Source organism: Xyrauchen texanus, chromosome 11 (genome assembly GCF_025860055.1).
Source record: "Xyrauchen texanus isolate HMW12.3.18 chromosome 11, RBS_HiC_50CHRs, whole genome shotgun sequence".
NCBI lineage: Eukaryota > Metazoa > Chordata > Actinopteri > Cypriniformes > Catostomidae > Xyrauchen > Xyrauchen texanus.
Window position 1 is genome coordinate 10,166,083 of NC_068286.1, and position 16,501 is coordinate 10,182,583.

Below are 16,501 nucleotides of genomic sequence, written 5' to 3' on the forward strand. Positions count from 1 at the left end.
GAAACTGTATATGGAAATCGTTTTTTCACTGTATTTGTTTCTCTGATTTTGGGTTCATTAAGATCATTATTCATTTTTGAGGAACGTTTTGTGTATTCAATACAAAAACTGAAAGTGGAAGGCAAAAATATGGAAATTTTGGAGGAGCAGAATAGAGACTCAAGAACTTTAGTATTATATGACATAAATCTCTACATAAATACATTTGATGCATCTTAAGTGTGTGTACAATTGTTGGCCTTCAGTACCAAAATATACACCGAAATGCTCAGACATGCATGCATAGAGCCAGTGATAAATATGCAATGACAAATTAAATGATGAATTTGGTCACAAATAAATTAATAGTGCAATAAATTACAAAGAAATTGTCAACTGTGAATATTTGTATCAGTGTCTTTGAACATGACTGTAAAACACATCACTATATGACATAAATTATCTTTCAAAAGCCTCATTTGGCTACTAGGTCATGCCAAACTACAAATTCTTTCAGTTGATCAGATCCATAATTCAGCAGGAGCTCGTCCACCATGAGATGCTCCCTGACTCTGATCTTCTGCTTTCTAATAATAAAAACATAAAAGAGAATCTAGATTAGCATTTTCTCATGGAGTTCTGGAGATGGAAGTCTTCAGACATCCTTTAAACTTTTGATGGTAAATTCTACACCGAGGTAAAATATTTGTGTAGATCCAAAAGTAGCGGCAGATGTTTCCTTTAATAAACAGTTCGATTTGAATTGTGCATGTCACTTTATTTAGCGAGTGTTAGATTATTGTACTTTCACTTTTCGATGTAAAGCATAGGCCTACGATTTCGGCTTCAGTTCTGTAAATACTTTGACGACTAGACTCTTACGCCGTTTTATTCCTACTATTAAAACGTTATTACTACTGCATATATAACATTTTCCTGGTAAAATCATAAGATATTAATATTGCCTTTCTGTTGGCCAACCTCCAGTGAGAGCCGCTGTTACTAAGGTCCACCATTACCCCTGATCCAACGCCCCTGTCTGACTGTACACGATTTCGGACACAGGGACTGATTCGACGGTTAACAGTCTGTTCCTCACACAACACTATTGTGACATTTAGCCGCCATCTTGTAAATGAACAATGCTCCTATCCTCACTCTGAGGCCTGCGGTGACTTATTAATTCATAAGAAAAATGTGTCTGCAGTTACCCATTGGAATAATTCTTGTGTTTTTGTGTAAGCTTTCGGGTGCATCAGTCCGAAGATGTCTTTTATCTTATATTTGCAGAAGTTATACGGCGATAAAGGCCCATATAATTGTGCAGCTAAAGACCCGTAATGGCTGAATGGGGGAAAATTAATCTAGCTAAACTTAACAAACTTGTGCCTTTAGTGTCCAAAAGCTTATTATGTGTTAATAGAAGAAATAGTGATGTTACTTAGTGGTAAATACTCGACTGTCCCAAATTTTTTGGAGCGAGTTGCAATCATCTGTTTTGAAATGTGTATTTAAAGAAAAACATTAAAAATGGTTAATCTCAGTGTATATTTAAAGGAGAATTATCAACATGAATTTGTTAATTTAAGTGACTTTAACAAGTGGATATTTTCATATTTTATGTAAGCCTAGATTGGAAGCAAAATAAACTCTTACTGGTACAATAAACTAAATTAAAATACAAGCCACTGTCTAGCTTGTTTAAGAAGGAACAATTAAGTGTTCACTATGACAATACATTTGTCCCACTTTACCAGTATTGACTGACAAAATCTGGTATTTGATAAAAAAAAAAAGGATCCTCAAGGGTTATTTTTTCTAGTATTTTTGCTTTTGAGTAAGGTTCAAGAATCCTAAACTTTCTATAAAGGTATAAAGTCAGGTTATATGCCATTTGAATCATGATTAAAAGTGCCAGGAAAATACATTTCCAAAAGTGTCCCACTTTGCCCATATTCACCTTACTTGTTCATAATTATGACATCCAAACATGACTCATCTAGTTTTTTTAACCTCCATTTGTTGGTGAATCCACATAAGAGCTTGTGTTATGCTGGTGTAAACTCCTGGTTTGTTCTCCTTTCCACAGCTCTGAGCCGAGCTGGCTGCCCCCACCAGTGTCCATAATGACCCCCGACAGGCCAGATGCCCTCCGCTGTCCCCCTACAGACACAGAGGAGGTGATGCCCAAATATGTTCAAGTTTACCTGTTTCAATAGCTGAGCACACAACTTCCATTCCACACAACTTCAAACACATACTCAATACCTGACATGTTCCAGCCCCACCCTTCAGGTATCCTGCACAAATGTCCCATGAAGAGAGACTCACCAGCCTGCGGCACTCTCCACTGGAGAGTAAGGGCACCTGAGCAGTGTGAAGGGATATACTGGCCTCTCCTACACAACATACACACAGGAGCATTCAGAACAGTCATCACCAAAAACACACACATTTAAAACTATACTATCCACCTCAGCCTGTCTTACGTCAGCAAAATTTGTGAGGTTTGTTAAACGCAACCAATTGTTGTAGGAACACCAGCTGGTCAATGCTTATTTAACCCTCCTATTTTGAGCAAGAAGGGTGCGTACTTTGCTGTTCCTGTTCATTTTTGATCAGACACAGTACAGGTGTTACTTTATTTTTTTCTTTTCTGAAGTAAAAACAATAAAATTGTTCTCTTCTTTTGTGATTTTATGATTTTTAGATCTTATTTACATTTAGGTTTTTCAAATTCACCATTAATTTGCTTATACAAATAAGCAAATGTATGCAACTTCTAAAGAGTAAAAACCTACACTTCGTGAAACATGAAGGAAATATGGGAAAGTGTCATGTTTTGGAGCAGATTGCTGCCATCTGGTGAAAACAGAAAAATAACATGACTTGAAAATAATGTTATGACAATAATTTCCAGTTGGTGGCTACAGTGTTCTATGCAGAGTAGTAATTCTACATTTTATCAACATTTTTGCATTTAAAAATATATTTTGACAGTATCAAACTATTATTTGTCAAAAGTTTAACATTTGGTTTTTTTCTGTTTTGAAGTGTCATTTTTGCAATAATATCACATTATGCTTATTATCAAACCTAACTTGGTGTTACAAAGAGACGATTTTGTACCCAATCATTTATTTCAAACATCATAATCTAATAACTTAAAGTAATAATGTCAATAAAATGAGCAGTAATAGACCTTTTAAAATTTCAAATGGACTATGAAAATTCAATAAGTGGATAAAACAGAAGACTCAGATTTTTCTCTTTGTTGTGTGTGTGTGTGTGTGTGTGTGTGTGTGTGCGTGTGTGCTTGCTTGAGTATGTGCGTGTGCGCATGTGCGTCAGTGTGTTCATGTGTGTGATTGTGTGTGTGTCCTTCTGTCTATGTTAGTCTCACCCATTTATTTCATTGTGTGTGTGTGTGTGTGTGTGTGTGTGTGTGTGTGTGTGTGTGTGTTTGTGTGTGTGTAAGTGTGTGTGGTGGTGGGGGAGTGAATGTGTGTATGTTTTGCACTCTGCATGTTTTATAGTCTAACCCCTTTATTTCTGTGTGTGTTTTTTTTCTGCATTGTGGCTGATTTATGTGTAGTTTTTGACAAAAATACAAACAAACAAAACATTCATTTCCTATGGTCGGCCAATTTTGACCATAAACTGCAAAGGTGTCGCTTTTTATTACGACCACATAGACTTATTGAATCTAGTCCAGATACATTTTGTGTGTTCAGATGGCAAGTGGAGGAAAAGTCTTGTTCCGCTCAGATAAACAAAACCATATTTATTACACAGGAAAAATTTATCGAACAGAATAGGAAGGTTAAATTAAGTGCCGTAAAGATGAACACCTTATGACCCACAGTCCACACACTTACCACCATCCTGTGTGGCTCCCCAGCCTGAGATCAAACACATCTGTCCAGCCTCAAAGGTTTCACCATAACCGGGCAAACAGATAGGTACCACCTGATCTGAGGATGAAGGGGGAATTTAAATTCCCATTTAAATATCTATTTTCAGAAATATATCCAGCCAGTGATATGAGGCAGACTCTTACCGTTAAAAGACAAAGGAAGCTTTAGCTTTATTAATGCTATGTCATAGTTGAGTCCCTCTGGATTGTAGCTAGTATGGTAGATGATTTTCTCCACAGAAAGAGCTTCAGATCCACTCACTGGCTGATCTATAATCCCAGCATGCACTGACCATAACAGTGGCTGAGCGAAACTTCAAACAAAAAGAGGAAGATGAAAAGACTGTTTATGTAAGATGCACATAGTTAATATGACCTGGATATATAAGGTTGTTGTGGATTAGGTTTGCTGTGATTATAAAGTTTTGCTGGTAAACAACATGGCAATGCCAGTCCACCAGCTTTACAAGGACAAGATCAGAATAAACTAATCTAGATGAGCATTAGACCGGCATAAACAAGTCTGGATAAATATCAGACCAGCATAAACCAGCCTGGAGCAGCATCAGACTATCATAAACCAGACTTGTTCAGCCTCAGACAAGCATCAGCCAGTCTGAATGATCATAACACCAGCATTGGATTGGATCAACACCAGCATAAACCAGGCTGGATTAGCACTGGACCATCACAGACCAGGATAAACCAGCCGGGAGCAGCACCAGACCATTTTAAATCAGTTTTGATTAGCATCCGGCCAGCAGAAACCAGTATGTATTAGAACCAGGCCAGTTTAAATCAGTTTTGATCAGAACCAGACCAGCATAAACCAATTTTAATGAGCACTGGACCATCTTAAACCAGTCTTAATAGCCTGAACCAGCATAAAGTGGCCTGAACCAGCACAAGACCAACATAAACTAGCCTGGACCAGCACTATACCAGTATCAAACCAGTCTGGAGCAGCACCAGGTCACCATAAACCAGCCTGGATCATCTTAAAACCAGAATAAACCAGTCTGGATTAGCACCAAATCATCATAAACCAGTCTTAATCAGCACCAGACCAGCATAAACTAGCCTGGATCAGCACCAAATTACCAAATTCAGAAGGGACCAGCACCAGACCAGCATAAACCAGTCTGTATTAGCACCAGACCATCTTAAACAAGTCTTGATCAGAACCAGACCAGCATAAATCAGTCTAGATCTGCACAAGGCCAGAATAAACTAGATTGTTTTAGCACCAGACCACCTTAAACCAGATTTGATCAGAACCAGATCATTATAAATTAATCTGGATCAGCACTGGACCAGCATAAACCAGTCTTGATGTACCCAAGACCAGCATAAACTGGCCTGGATCAGCACTAGACCAGCATAAACCAGCCTGTGGGTGATTTTCATGAAACCAGTAAAGAAAATGTCCTGGTCCTATTTTACTCAAAAATCAAGTTTTAGGATTATTAAGATTTTTTACATTGTGACATTTTCATGACAGTTATGCACATTTTACCCCCCTAATTTTCATAAACATAATGCGGGGAAAAATTATCTATTATTCATATTAAATATTTATACATCATAGTTGGCCTCCCTTGGTACTGCATTACATTTAAGATGATTATAATTAAAACAGTTTCAATTAAAATCAGCCTTATTAAATTATTATTATTATTTATTTTTTTGCAGCAAAGAAGTTATATTATATTATGTATAACACTTACCCATAGACACAGTGAGCAGCAGTGACTATCCACCGGTCACTGATGATTGATCCTCCACAGAGATGCTGGTTCTGGTAATGCAAGCTGACCTGCCATGGGACCTGCCCAGGGCTCGAAACATTTCCCCCTACAATACGACTCCTGATAGCTGGCCTGGAGCCACACTCTATACAACAGCAAACAAAACTAGATTTGTATATATTATTATTCTGGAGAAAAATAAATGGTGGTGTTTGCCCATGCAAAATCATCGTCCTGATGCCATTGTGTTGCTATGCGGTCTATGCTATGAGTGTTTTTTGTGCATTGACATTCGGTTGATGGGGTGTTCTAGGTGTTACAATGGTTGTAATGGTGTTCTGACACTTGTTGTAAGCACTTAATAGGGCATACTAATGATCAAATAATGCCATATACACATTGCCAACATCAAAATGGATGAAAACTTTATTAACTCCTACAACATTCATGAATAAAATATACTGTATGCTTTGTGTATTTGTATGCAGTGTAATTATTGTTAATTTTATCCAAATGTTTTTTCAAAAGAAAATAAAAAAAACCATTAGCCACTTACCTATACATTTGAGAACAGTCACTGTACCAGAACTGCACCGAGTCTTTCTGTATAGATGGAAAATAAGCTTTTAGTGGCATCAATAGTTCTGTCTGTAACACACACACACACACACACAGACACACAGTTAGTTTTCCCATTCTACCTCATTTATATGCCTCTATTTAACATCATTTTAAAGCATATCGATCTTAGCTGTCATGTCAGACTGTGCCACAGCTCTCTCATTTATCATCCATCCCTTTTCCTTATTTCAGAAAGGAGTCGAGATGCCCTCTCTTTTTTAAGACACATTAGTAAAAAGACAGCGTCTGCTTAAAACACCCTCTTATCTGCTAAGTGTAAGAACAGGCAGCCGTTCTTACATCTCAATTAATTATTGTACTCTAAGTCTTAATTCACTTCACGGCAGAGAAACAGAGAGTACCGACTGCTTTTTCAGATGCAGAAGAGACTCTTGAACATCAGTTTGTCTACTGGCAGACTTCAAAATGTTAGGATACAGTAGAGATCAATCTGCCATGTAATGTGTCAGTCACTGGACTGATCTTATTGGACAGTTTTTGGCCCCAAAGGTTTGATCTGATATAGACTCACAGACTGAAGCGCCCCTACTACATTTCGAAAGGTTTCCACAAATCATGCTGATTTCAATTTCAAATTGTCAACAGAGATGAGTCATTTCAAAAGTTCTATGCAAGCAGGTATGTAAGTTTAGGCTCACCTGAGGAAGGAGGCGGTGTGGATCTTGAAGTTTTCTCGAAGGGCTTGTTGGTTGATGTTAAGAGCTACTAGACTGTTCTTGAAGATGGCTTCAATGGATGTGATAGGAATGGCATTAGAGTTCACGTAGCTACAATGAGAGCAAGACAGAGGAATGATAGAACAATATCATTTGCTATTCAGAAGCAATTAAGAAACAATCGGATAACACTTGAAAACGCTAATGAACACACAATCAGAAAATGGCTTTTCGCTGATTGCAGTGTAACTGGCTGTTTAATAATAAGTACACTCATAAATAAAAATGCAACCTTCTCATTCAGATAAAATACACCAATTCTCACAATTTATGTTCAAATATTTAAAGGGGTAATGAAATGGAAAAAACGTGACTCTATCCAACCTAGCAACCAACTGGTTGCTTAGTAAGCCTGACTGGAGTCACTCAGCATGCCCTGGATTCGAACCTATGACTCAATTTTTTTTTGGCATGTAACTTGCATTAGACAGACGTCTTTGACCGTTGTCATGTTTATCGTGATACTTTAAAAAAGACGAGGTGTCAAATTATAACTCAGAAATGGAGATGCCATTCAGTTTCATTCAGCTGCCCATTTGTGCTATTTTTTTATTTTCTTCTGATTTTCTCCCAACTCTAAGTCCTCGTGGTGGTGTAGTGACTCACCTCAAACTGGGTGGCGGAGTATGAATCTCAGTTGCCTCCGCATCTGAGACCGTCAATCCGAGCATCTTATCACGTGGCTTGTTGAGCACGTTACCACGGAGACATAGCACATGTGAAGGCTGTTGTACTCCACGGCATCCATGCACAACTCACCATGCGCCTCATCAAGAGCGAACCACATTATAGCGACCACGAGGAGGTTACCCCATGTGACTCTACCCTCCCTAGCAACCAGGCCAATTTGGTTGCTTAGGAGACCTGGCTGGAGTCACTCAGCATGCCCTGGATTCGAACATGTGACTCCAGGGGTGGTAGTCAATGGCTTTACTCGCTGAGCTACCCAGGCCCCCATGTGGTGTATGTAAACAAGCACTAGCTGGGCGTCTTTGATCTAAATATGATGGGTGCATGTGGGCGACCTTAATTTCTTTTTTGCTATAATATTGTTTTGCTCTGTTACGTTTTAATGCTTAACTAAACACATTTTAGACACTTGGTAATGCATCATAATATTAGGCTTAATAATTAGTCATACAATTTGATTAAATTATTTAGTATTCATAATATTTGTTTTTTAATATGCTGAAGACCAAAATAGAAATGGTGGGATGATTTGCACTTTACAGGAAAATTGACACACAAAAACCCACCTGGGTTAAGGGTAAATTCACTGGTCCAAAAACTTAATTGTGGCTAAGAAACAGATGTGCACAATTATGAATAATGAGGCAGAAAACTGCACAAAACATTCTTAATTAAAAGTGTACGTTTGTTTCCTCAGCCCCACATCTGTTACGAGACTGCGCTTGTAACCTGAGATGGCTTTGTTGAATATTACATTTCATAATCAATGCATCAAAATTTCAGCATAATATTGATGCATTTTTACACGCTTAGATACTATTATTAAGCATAAAATGTAATTTAATTTAGGTGTGAAAGCATTCATTTTGAGTGTCATTTGCTATGCCACTGCTCCATCAGATGAGCACCTCATTAAAAGGGCAGGGCTTCAAGCCCCTAGAGCCACCCCCTCTGCACCTGCCTGAAAACGATTGTTACATTCCCATATAAAGTAAACAGATTTGACTTACTGTCCACAATGGATGGGAACAAACTTCACTTTATACACTGCACTTACAATAACTATCAACTCTGGCCAAAATATATTACGTAGTAATGGCAAACAGTGATGTCAAACATATTTAGACCTTATGAGAACAAAGCTCTAAAATTAAAGGAGAAACAAAATAATATAGACGGTTCAATCTTGACCTATTTCTGGTGAAAGTGTTTGCAATAATGATAATTCTTTCTTTCATTTAATGGGAGACTGATTTTAATTGGATTAACTATGCAGGTAACGAGGCCACCGGGAACAGAGAAACATTATTATTCTAAACTCCCACACTGTGCAAGGAAATACACATGCACACACACACTCAAGGAGAGAATCAGCATATTTCTGTGTTAATTAATTTTCCTTAAATAGCATACATGCACAGCATTGATGCAATGAGTGCAGTGGCGGATTTAGGCATGGGCGGCATGGGCAGTCGGCCAGGCCATCTTGCGGGGTGTGTGTGTGTGTGGGTGGGTGGATTTCTGGAATTCACACGAGAATTCCAGAATTACAACTTGTAATTACGAGTACTACGAAGACGTGAACGCATCTTACAAGTTGAAATCTCATAATTACATTAATTCCGACATGACTTGAATGCACCATTACATTGATTATGCATAATAAGCCGGTAACGTGTAAGTTTGTGTAAACGTCATAAATGGTTTATGCAAAAAACGGTCGGCACACGTAGAGTTTTGCTCATTACCTCGATTCTGTGTTGCACGTAAACACCTTTACCGGCGTTCTTACCATCTAATCCAGTGTGTGCAAGTGTTGCACACATGACTTCTTACGTATGTCAAAGCAGAAATAACCTGATGATTTTAAATCTTATGTAAACACGGTTTTCTTGCATTGTCAGATTTTTTCAGTAAGCTAATCTTTGGTCATTGTCAACGTATTGGAGTGCATCCAAACATTATCATTATGTCATACTTCCTTATACACTGACAAGTGCTTGTTCGCTGTGAAGTCCACACCAGTGTGGGCTCGGAAAAGAGTGTACGTGCAAATGGAGTGCCCTACATTCTTCATTTGAGCGGAGTTCACATGAACTGTGCAAATTGCAATAGAGCCAACAGTTTCTGTTTTTAGGGTGTTTTTATAAATATGTTGGCGTGTCCCAAAGGTGGAATCTATCTGAAACTCACCCACTGAAATCAGAGAGACTCAATATAGCACATACTGTAGTATTTATTTGTACCTGTTGTATCCCAGTTGTCTGCATGCTAAAGAGCTCAGGTTGGTATTCCAACCTTCAAAACACACAGTCCTCCATGAACCCCTGTTGAACACCTGCAGAACTGAGCTCTTTCCACTCACACGCACTGAGAGAGAGACAAAGAGAATGATTTGGGATAACAAAGTTTGTCAGTTCATTGTTTGCAAAGAGCAGCAGTTCTAGGGTCAGGTTATGATGCTTATGCTGGTAAGTATAAAATGTGTGGAAACTTGATTGGATATTATCTATATAGACTGCAAGAGACTGAGAGTCTCGACCCACCACAGTTCAGTTCATCTTCTCCTTCTCCACAGTCCTGGACTCCATCACAAACAGCAGCTACACTGATACACCGAACAGACAACACACAGCGGAATTTTCCGGAACAACTCTCCAGACCCACTATAGAGAAAAACAGACAGACACACTAACACACACAGACACATCACTGAACTTAAAACAACCATCTGTTACCAGAGTGACCAAAGTAAGTCAGAGAACAGGGTGGAGCTCATTAAACATTTACAGTTACCAATGCTCAAGATGAGTATCAATAGCTAAGAAGGACACTAACACACTTACGTTCACATACACAAACACACTCACCTCCTAAACCAATTCCTAGAGCCAGAGTCAGAGCTATTATCAAACCTAAGCTAATGAGCAGTGCCAGCAATCTGCGAGATATGTACGGCCAACACAAAGACTTAAAGTCTGAAAGGTCTTCTCCTAAGAGAGACAGAGAAAGATATACAGAGAGAGGGAGAGAAAGAGAGAAGTGGGTGAATGACATCAGCCTGCTAAAAGGCCAGTGCTGCCAGCAGTGTAAGACTGATTAGATCAGCGTCAACTCCTCAAGTAGTTGTCCTCTAACCCCTGAGTAATCAACTGTGTAAGCACAGGCTATAGCTGTGCTGAGAACGTGTACAATCTAATTTTACTTGTGCAAAGTGACAGAGCACCTCTAATGTAACTATCAAAGCATTTCTTGAAATGTTGGCTTTCACTTTGACTTTGATATGCCTTAGATGAAATGTTAACTACATAAAGAATGTAGTTCTATTCTAAAAGGTTGCGTTCCCTCAGAAGAAGTTTTGCCTTCCCTCGCAAACACAACCCGATTCCGAAAAAGTTGTGACTGTCTGAAAAATGCTAATAAAAACAAAAAGGAGTGATTTGTAAATTACACTCACCTAAAGGATTATTAAGAACCCCTGTTCAATTTTTCATTAATGCAATTATCTAATTAACCAATCACATGGCAGTTGCTTCAATACATTTAGGGGTGTGGTCCTGGTCAAGACAATCTCCTGAACTCCAAACTGAATGTCAGAATGGGAAAGAAAGGTGATTTAAGCAATTTTGAGCGTGGCATGGTTGTTGGTGCCAGACGGGCCGGTCTGAGTATTTCACAATCTGCTCAGTTACTGGGATTTTCACGCACAACCATTTCTAGGGTTTACAAAGAATGGTGTGAAAAGGGAAAAATATCCAGTATGTGGCAGTCCTGTGGGCGAAAATGTCTTGTTGATGCTAGAGGTCAGAGGAGAATGGGCCGACTGATTCAAGCTGATAGAAGAGCAACTTTGCCTGAAATAACCACTCGTCACAACCGAGGTATGCAGCAAAGCATTTGTGAAGCCACAACACGCACAACCTTGAGGCGGATGGGCTACAACAGCAGAAGACCCCACCGGGTACCACTCATCTCCACTACAAATAGGAAAAAGAGGCTACAATTTGCAAGAGCTCACCTAAATTGGACAGTTGAAGACTGGAAAAATGTTGCCTGGTCTGATGAGTCTCGATTTCTGTTGAGACATTCAGATGGTAGAGTCAGAATTTGGCGTAAACAGAATGAGAACATGGATCCATCATGCCTTGTTACCACTGTGCAGGCTGGTGGTGGTGGTGTAATGGTGCGGAGGATGTTTTCTTGGCACACTTTAGGCCCCTTAGTGCCAATTGGCATCGTTTAAATGCCACGGCCTACCTGAGCATTGTTTCTGACCATGTCCATCCCTTTATGGCCACCATGTACCCATCCTCTGATGGCTACTTCCAGCAGGATAATGCACCATGTCACAAAGCTCGAATCATTTCAAATTGGTTTCTTGAACATGACAATGAGTTCACTGTACTAAAATGGCCCCCACAGTCACCAGATCTCAACCCAATAGAGCATCTTTGGGATGTGGTGGAACGGGAGCTTCGTGCCCTGGATGTGCATCCCACAAATCTCCATCAACTGCAAGATGCTATCCTATCAATATGGGCCAACATTTCTAAAGAATGCTTTCAGCACCTTGTTGAATCAATGCCACGTAGAATTAAGGCAGTTCTAAAGGCGAAAGGGGGTCAAACACAGTATTAGTATGGTGTTCCTAATAATCCTTTAGGTGAGTGTATATTCACCCTTTGTTATATTGAAAGCACTTCAACTACACATTATATTAGGTTTTCCCTTGTGAATTTCATTGTTTTTTTAAAATGTACAGTAATTTCATGTCAGATTATTGCAACACGCTCCAAAAAGTTGAGACAGTCATGTGTTTACCACTGTGAAACATCACCATTTCTTCTAATAGCACTTGTATTTGGGCATTGAAGATACAAGTTTATTAAGCTTAGAAAGTGGAATCCCCCCCAATCATCCATTATGCAGGTCATTAGCTGCACAATTGTACAGGGTCTTCATTGCCATATACTTTTTGTAATGGAATATTTGTTTTTAATACAAAGATGGTTACTGTAGTATATATATATATATATACACACAGGGTTGGGAGGATTACTTTTGAAATGTATTCCACTACAGATTATAGAATACATGCTGTAAAATGTAATTTGTAACATATTCCATTAGATTACTCAAGGTCAGTAATTTATTATAAATACTTTGGATTACTTCTTCAGCACTGGTAGATTTTCACTTGTTTTGACTATAAAAACTCTGTCAGTACAGTAAATCAAAATACATGTTAAAAATACATTCTCTGAAAAACCTAAATATCTTATGCAGTGTTGTTTCTAAAACAAGATGAATAAAATGTATCTTGTTTTAAGGATTTTAAGATATTTTAACAAGAAAACAATACAAAAATTATTATCAAGAATACGATTTTCGCCCTAATATCAAAGGACTTACTAGAAAAAAACTGCTTTTGATCCAACATGAATTTTCTTGATAAAATAATATGATCGTGTTTGGTAACATGTGCATGTAAAATGGCTAGAAATAGCATTTTAGCTTAGAGTAAAGCTGACAATTTACACAAAGTTTATTTCAATTTCTTCTGCTCCAAACTTACTTCAAATGTACTTCTCTGTCTGCTCGTATGAATGTAACACATCATAAGAAAGTGTTTCACCGCTGTTCAAATGCACTTTGGATCGCATCATTTATATGTATAAATGTTTTCCATATGAAAGGACTAAATATTAAATGAAACAAATGACAATAAAATGAAAAATAATCTCTTCAGTAATCAAAATACTTTCTGAATGTAACTGTATTATAAATACCAATGATTTAAATTGTAACTGTAGTTGAAAACAGTTACTTATATTTTGTATTTTAAATACATAATCCCGTTACATGTATTCCGTTGCTCCTCGACCCTGTATGCACATAGTATATATGGTTAGTTTCCTTTAGGGATGGGTAAAACTATTTGTGAAGGAACAATCCTTGCAAAATGTATTGTGAGAAATTTAAACTATTGTGAGTGAATGTAAAGGTTTAAATAAAAAATTCCTTCCCTTTCCTCTAAGTAGCTCCGTACTTATGCATATTTTTTTGTCTATATTTTTTATCATCGTGTGGTATATATGGAAAACAACATAAATAAAAGCAGACAATAGTTTACCATTTGTTATTAGTAGTCAGTGAAATTGTTCTAAGTCTGCTTACCATCAAAATAGGGCTGGACCTTGATGATGGGCACACCTGGGCTGGGTGGGATCTGAATGTTAAGTGTTTTATACACAGGCAGTTGGGCGGACGCCTCAGTGGGCAACTCATCAGGCACATGGGGGTCCTGCGTGCCCGGGCCATTGAAGTGAATGAAATGACTGTTTTGACTGCTAAAGGAGCTCACGTTGAAGGTGGTGGGGGTCTCAACAACAGGAAGGTCCTCATCTGTAACAGAGACCACCTCAAGAGCACCAGATTCAGTGCCGTCTTCTACTGGATCTTTCTGAATGTGTGTGTGTGTGTGTGTGTGTGTGTGTGTGTGTGTGTGTGTGTGTGTGTGTGTGTGGGAGAGAGAAAGGGATTATCAAGGTGGGGCAATAATGTAAAAAATAGAACAACTTTGTCAAACTCTATTACAAACTCTATTAGGAACATCTATTACCGCATATGATTTAAAAGTGTCTCAAACTTAAGCCACAGACAAGCCATAAACAAAAGGACACCAGCTAGCACTCTGACATGAAATACCATTCTTCATGCTTCCTTACCCTCTCCTCTGGGCTTCCTCCCTCTGAAACTGGCTGCTCTGTCTCTCCTGCTGTCTGGGAAGAAGCCATGACTCTCCTTTCATTGTCTCATCTTCTCTCCATCTTGGATGAATGAGTCAAATGTGAGATGACAGTAACACCGACCAATTTTGAAGCAAGAAATAAAATAAAATGGTGTCATGAACTGGATTCCAGGGCACTCTGTCTGTTTAATCCTTGACTGGAAGAATGAAAAACTGATGAATCCAGAGTTATATCATTCCAGTGCCTCCAATTACACTAACTAAACTTGTTCCTAACGGCCTGTGAAAGACTAAATGGAAGCTATACAACTGTCCTTCTGAGTGACTTTTATCTAATTCTTGTTCCGCCTCTCTCTCTCCCTCTCTGCCACACCTGTTCTTGAGCACAAAATGACACCAGAGCAGGTGTGCAGCAGCGTTTTGTTGTGTCACTACAGCTGTGGATCAGGTAATGCTGGACGGTCTCCGATTTTGAGGTCCGGTTACACTGCAAGGGGTCACAGGAGCAGGAGGACACCAAGCTCAAAAAGGTCATCAGTCTTTGGGCTGTTCCCTAATTGTTCGTTCAGGACCAGTAGTTATTTCATTAAGGACCTTGGAAGTTTCTAGGTTAGCTTTTAAATCCAAATAAAAATCGGAGAGTATGATTAAAGGAATAGCTCACCCAAAAAAATACAATTCATGAAATCATTTACTCACCCTCATGCCATCCCAGATGTGTATGACTTTCTTTCTTCTGCAGAACACAAATGAAGATTTTTAGAAGAATATCTCAGCTCTATAGGTCCATATGCAAGTGAATGGTGACCAAAACTCTGAAGCTCCAAAAGGCACGTAATTGCAGCAAAGAAGTAATCCATACGGCTACAGTTGTTTAATCCATGTCTTCTGAAGTGATCCAATCGGTTTTGGGTGAGAACAGACCAAAATATAGTTCCTTTCTCACTATTCATCTTGACATCAGCCATCTCTTTGACGATCCTGATTTCAGGCTCGTTATATTTCCTAATGCCATCTAGCACTCTGTGCATGAGTTAAGCACAAGGAAGTGTAATGGAGCTTGAAATCTTGATCGTGCCTAGAGACTTCAATGGCAAGATGTACAGTGAAAAAAGAGCTATATTTTGGTCTATTCTCACCCAAAATCGATTGGATCGCTTCAGAAGACATTGATTGAACCACTGGAGTCTTTGAATAATTATATGCTGCCTTTATGTGCTTTTTGGTGCTTCAATGTTTTGGTCACATTGCATATTAAAGACCTACAGAGCTGAGATATTCATCTGAAAATCCTCATTTGTGTTCTGCAGAAGAAAGAAAGTCATACATATATGAGATGTGAGTAAATTATGAGAGAATTTAAATTTTTGTGTGAACTATCCCTTTAAGTCGTTCATGCAGTATTTGTGTAGTGTCTTTTTCCAACAACCAGCGGCACATTAATGCCCGGACTTCCACAGGCAAAAGCCCAGAGTACCTTACTGAGTACCTAATGATTATCCAATGATAAAGTCATAAAACCTTTGTTGTTAACTTGTTAACAGTCTTATATATGGAGGAATAGCTGTTGGATTTGTTCAAACTATTAATCTCATGGGGGACAACTGCCTCAGTGTCAAAGAGAGTATCATTACATCAGTCTGTTACTGAGAACCCCTGTGTTTTGATCCTCTTTTAGTTTTCCATCATGCTCTAAGAGCTATATCTGGTGTCCTGGTGTGGGTATGTGCGTGCATGCGTACTTAGCTTTAGTTTGTGTACAGTATTGTCCCCAAAAGTGAGCAAAAACTTGGCAAACCCTACATTTACAGACATTTAGGAACATCCTTAATCGGAAAATCCACTCATAAATAAATGCTTCTACTTTTTAAATTCCAAAATTGTGAAATGTTTTTGTTTAAGGGTTTAAATTAGTCTGTAGTAATTAGCTCCTTATCATAATCTATAGTGTGTCCCTTTTTAGATTTATAAGTAAACGTGTGTGAGTGTGTATAGGCCTACAGGTATTCATACTTAATAGGGCATCTTGAGAGGACATTTGGTGGTCCTCACAGTTTGA

At 38.5% G+C, this 16,501-nt stretch overlaps 1 protein-coding gene across 1 annotated transcript; it reads right to left on the minus strand.

The window, feature by feature from the left end:
* Window positions 1–41: 41 nt before the first annotated feature.
* LOC127652103 (transmembrane protease serine 3) lies at window positions 42–15,473 on the minus strand. Its single transcript, XM_052138158.1, has 13 exons — window positions 15,389–15,473; window positions 13,869–14,096; window positions 10,562–10,702; window positions 10,238–10,357; window positions 9,938–10,061; window positions 6,924–7,052; window positions 6,200–6,246; window positions 5,623–5,788; window positions 4,040–4,209; window positions 3,858–3,953; window positions 2,248–2,378; window positions 1,993–2,142; window positions 42–566 (listed from the first exon to the last, which is right to left on the minus strand). The coding sequence occupies exons 1-13, from the start codon at window positions 15,471–15,473 to the stop codon at window positions 501–503; spliced, it is 1,653 nt and encodes a 550-aa protein (XP_051994118.1). The 3' UTR covers window positions 42–500.
* Between the last annotated feature and the right edge of the window lie 1,028 nt (window positions 15,474–16,501).

Coding starts and splice junctions, on each gene's coding strand:
- LOC127652103 (XM_052138158.1), bottom strand. CDS start 15,473: ATGCACAGAGTGCTAGATGGCATTAGGAAATATAACGAGCCTGAAATC. Junction 10,062..10,237: donor AGAAGATGAACTGAACTGTG/GTGGGTCGAGAC, acceptor TCTCTCTCTCAG/TGCGTGTGAGTGGAAAGAGC. Junction 4,210..5,622: donor GCTGCTCACTGTGTCTATGG/GTAAGTGTTATA, acceptor TTTTGTTTGAAG/TTTCGCTCAGCCACTGTTAT.